This window comes from Arachis ipaensis, chromosome B2, assembly GCF_059453495.1.
Source record: "Arachis ipaensis isolate K30076 ecotype BB chromosome B2, ASM5945349v1, whole genome shotgun sequence".
NCBI lineage: Eukaryota > Viridiplantae > Streptophyta > Magnoliopsida > Fabales > Fabaceae > Arachis > Arachis ipaensis.
This window is the reverse complement of record NC_142437.1, coordinates 20,139,935-20,144,092: the sequence shown is the minus strand read 5'-3', so window position 1 is coordinate 20,144,092 and position 4,158 is coordinate 20,139,935. Positions and strand designations below refer to the sequence as shown.

The window sequence follows — 4,158 nt, the reverse complement described above, 5'->3', positions numbered from 1 at the left end:
TGACTACCATTATATCTCCTAATATTCCAATAGTACTTCCTGTGCATCTGGCTAACCTTAATCAGCCAATCAAAATTTGTGCCGTATTATGTGTATTTGGCATAAAATGTCATTGGTTTTGACTCATATACCCGATAATCAACACCTCTGTGTATGGTATAATCTTTCATCGTCGTAATGACAACCTTCCTGAAACTGAATTCCATTTCCATGGCGAACCAAAGAAAGAGGCTCTACCACAATAACACCACGACATATATATTTAATAAAAAACTATTAAATATATTTTTTAAAATTAAAATCTATCTATAAATTATAAATTTGAATTTATATTTCTAATATCAATTAACAATTATACATTATAAATAAATATTTAATAAACTGATGTAAATATAAATATATATTTAATATATTAACATAAATATAAATATATATTTATTTTTAATTTATTTTATATATATATATATATATATATATATATATATATATATATATATATAAAATAAATTAAAAATAAATATATATTTATCCTTAATAAAGTAATTATCTAAACTTTAAGTAAAAAGTTATCTAAACCTAGCGAGGTGATTAGCCTATACTTTAATTAAATGAATAACTAATCAAATATTATTTAATAAATTATATTTTACAAATCACATACATTTTAAATCGATCTACAATATATATAATGACAATTTTTTTTCTTATATTACTTTAAATTAATTGAATCTATAATATTAATCTATCATACAAATATCTTTATACATAACTGCACTCATATATTCAAAAAATTTTGGTACATCCATGTTTTCTAAATCCAATGTGCGCATAAAAGATGACTCCTTAAATGAATGCTGGTTTGTTAGGGCATTTGTCACTTTCGTCACATCTATCTTCATAGTGCCGTTAGCTTGATCTTCGTCTTCACCCAGATCATTGACTTTGTAGTTGCTTTCAAACTTCTCCTCAATATTGCTATTGTAATTTTCTCATTCAATATTTCAGTCAGCTTCAGATTGTTTAAACTTAATATACAGCTTGATGAACGACATCTGAGAGCGAGTTTCAATGTACATTGAAAACATCTCTTACATATTCGCTTCATCGGTTACATATTTAGTTTGAAATTGAACGAACCCACAAAATATTGATATATGATACTTGTATAAAATACATAACACTCTCCTTGATATTTCAGAATCTATATTCTCACAAATAACATTTTTTAGTTCTTTAAACGAGAGTGTAAATGGAATAACAATACCTAATAGATTTTTACATATAAATTTCACTCTTTTAAATGTTTGTAACAAAATCTGATCATAATAATATACTCTTAACATAATTCTATCATTTTTTTTATTTACATTTAAAATATTCAACCTCACTATTATTTTTTCGATAAAAAAAGAGAGCAGAAAGAGAGTTTTTTGAGCTGTTTGACAGAAAAAAAATAAAATTCTGTCAATTAAAATAAGAAAGACGTGTAAAATATATATAACCGAACAATAAAAAATGGTCCGATTTAGTTATTAACATTTCAAGTTTTTTTAATTATATAAATTAAATAGTTTAATTTATATTCCTTCAAAATAAAATGTCCGATTTAATCTTCTAAAATTTTAAAAATTCCCTGCATCAAACAAATCGGATAGTTCAATTTATTTTTATCTTTTGTAATAAAAAAATCGAATGGTCGATTTTCCTCTCCGTTAATTTAAAAAGAAGAGCTTACTCTTCATGCATTCTGCATCAAAAGCAATCACAGGTTTTATTTGCTCTTTGATAATTATTATATTTTACAAGTTCACTTCACTTATTTTTCTATAATAATAATAATATATTATTATTAGTATTATAAAATCGGATAAAAAAAGGGTGAATTTTATCCGACATTTTTTAAGAAAATTAGTTAAAACATAAAACCTACTAACAAAATTAATTTTTTATAATAAATTATATTTAACAGAAAAATATATTATAGAAAATTGGAAAAACATAAAAACTAGTAATATTAACATAATAAAATAGATTTTATAAAAAATAAAAATATTATTTTTTATATCCAATTTAATTTCAATTGAATTTTTAAATATTTAAATCTTTAATTTTCTCAGGCCAATAACGGGTTTGCTTTCAATTTTTCAAAACCTTGGGTCTATCTGATTGATTTATTTAATTTTGCTTGGGTTGTCTATAAATACGTGAACGAGAGTAAACCCTAACCCTAACCCCCAATAAGGTTTCTACATTAGCACTACGCCGCAGCACAACTCTCTCCTTCGCGAGCTCTTGTTCTTCCGCGGCAATGGCGTACGCAGCTATGAAACCTACGAAAACCGGTTTGGAGGAGTCACAAGAACAGATCCACAAGATCAGGATCACTCTTTCCTCCAAGCACGTCAAAAATCTCGAGAAAGGTGCATAACAACTCAATTTCTTCCATGAAAATTAAAAAGGTGAATTCGTTGTTGCACTGGCTAATAGCTTTTGGATCTGTTCGCGTTTGTTTTTGCAGTTTGTTCTGACTTGGTTCGTGGTGCGAAGGACAAGCGCCTCAGGGTGAAGGGACCTGTGAGGATGCCAACTAAGGTTCTTCACATCACTACCAGGAAATCCCCCTGTGGTGAAGGTACTTCAATTGTGTTTTGATCCTTCTATTTGATTGGAATTCTGAGTTTCAGTTTCTTTATATAAAGTTTGGTTATAATATACTGTGGTGTTGTACATTGAAGATCTCTGATTTAGTCTTCTCGGATTATTAGTTATAGGATGGAAATTGGTTTTTAAATTTTTATTTTGAGTTGATTTTGATAGAGATTTTTCTGTGTTAACGGAGAAATTGGAATAATTTCCACTCTTTGAAGGAGAATTAGCAAATAGTCAAATACAGATTCTATGTTTTTTTATACGGATGTCAAGTCGTCTTATACCATAGGAGTGTAGACATAGTGGACGAAGATTGATATAGTAAAAAAAGTGAGAATCTAATTACACTGAATTTACAACTTCCATCATGTGCAAGCCTACTACTATCCAAGGTGATTAGAGTCCGTTCTCATTTTGTCGACTCCCATATTTAGAGCAGTCTGATCAACGCAAAATGATGTGTTTTGTGGTCTCCGTCTAGGAGAACACCGGCTATGGAAGTGTGTTCTCATTTTATCGACTCCCTTACCTTAGAGGAGTTTGATCAATGCGAAATGTTCTGTTTTGTGATCTGTCTCGGAGGACACCAGCTATGGAAGTATTTACTGTATTGTAGTAGTGTGGGCTGACTTAAGTGTTTGAATTAACTTTGTTGTTATATTATTGTTGAAAGAGCAGTATCCATTGTTGTCCCTACCTTTGATTTCAGGTACCAACACCTGGGACAGATTCGAACTACGTGTTCACAAGAGGGTCATCGACCTCTACAGTTCCCCTGATGTTGTTAAGCAGATTACTTCAATCACAATCGAGCCTGGTGTTGAGGTTGAGGTCACAATTGCAGATGCTTGATCTCAGTTTTGAAGATTAAAGACATTAATTTTGTTGTGCTTGCTTAGTTATTTATCTTTTTTCTTTAGTTCTTATGGTTTTTGGACATCGGTGAATGAAAAAGTTAAACATCATGCTTCATATGGTTTAGGGTTACATACATGTTGAGTATTTGCTTTCATGTCATAGCATATTGTACTCGTACTTAATCCCCCTTTTTGTTCTTCTACAACAAATTTTTAAGTCTTACTCTTGCAAAAGAAAATGTAATTTATACTCATGAAAGATTTAGGTCTGACAGAATGCACCATTTTGTTGGACACCGTAAATTTATGAGGACTTAGACGACATTTCATTTATTTTTGCGGGCCATTTGAAAAAGAAAAAAAAGAAATCAAGTTCATTTCATTAATGAAAAGAATGAAAAGAGGAAAAAAGGATCAAGATGAAAAATTATGGCTACTTATTTTATTTTCTATTAGAAGTTATGAGTAATTGAAGAGTACAACGTGTGATAGATCATGTGTTCTATTTGTTGGACTATGTGATATATATTTTCCGACTATTTTAGGGATGCTTTTAAGTCATTTTTAGGCTATTTTACCCTGTCAAGTGTTAACCACCAATCTTAAATGTTCAATGCACGTTATTCATAAGAGTGACTATTCTAAGGTTGTC

At 29.4% G+C, this 4,158-nt stretch overlaps 1 protein-coding gene across 1 annotated transcript; it reads left to right on the top strand.

Moving 5' to 3' along the window:
• Positions 1 to 2,183: 2,183 nt before the first annotated feature.
• On the top strand, positions 2,184 to 3,729 carry LOC107625019 (small ribosomal subunit protein uS10y). The gene is made up of 3 exons (XM_088505204.1): positions 2,184 to 2,420; positions 2,519 to 2,632; positions 3,359 to 3,729. The coding sequence occupies exons 1-3, from the start codon at positions 2,309 to 2,311 to the stop codon at positions 3,499 to 3,501; spliced, it is 369 nt and encodes a 122-aa protein (XP_088361330.1). The 5' UTR covers positions 2,184 to 2,308; the 3' UTR covers positions 3,502 to 3,729.
• Positions 3,730 to 4,158: the final 429 nt, after the last annotated feature.

What these genes read in the sequence shown, in the direction of transcription:
- LOC107625019 (XM_088505204.1), top strand. Translation starts at nt 2,309, where the DNA reads ATGGCGTACGCAGCTATGAAACCTACGAAAACCGGTTTGGAGGAGTCA. An exon ending in CGTCAAAAATCTCGAGAAAG is followed by an intron (nt 2,421 to 2,518) that starts GTGCATAACAAC and finishes TTGTTTTTGCAG; the next exon opens with TTTGTTCTGACTTGGTTCGT. An exon ending in GAAATCCCCCTGTGGTGAAG is followed by an intron (nt 2,633 to 3,358) that starts GTACTTCAATTG and finishes CTTTGATTTCAG; the next exon opens with GTACCAACACCTGGGACAGA.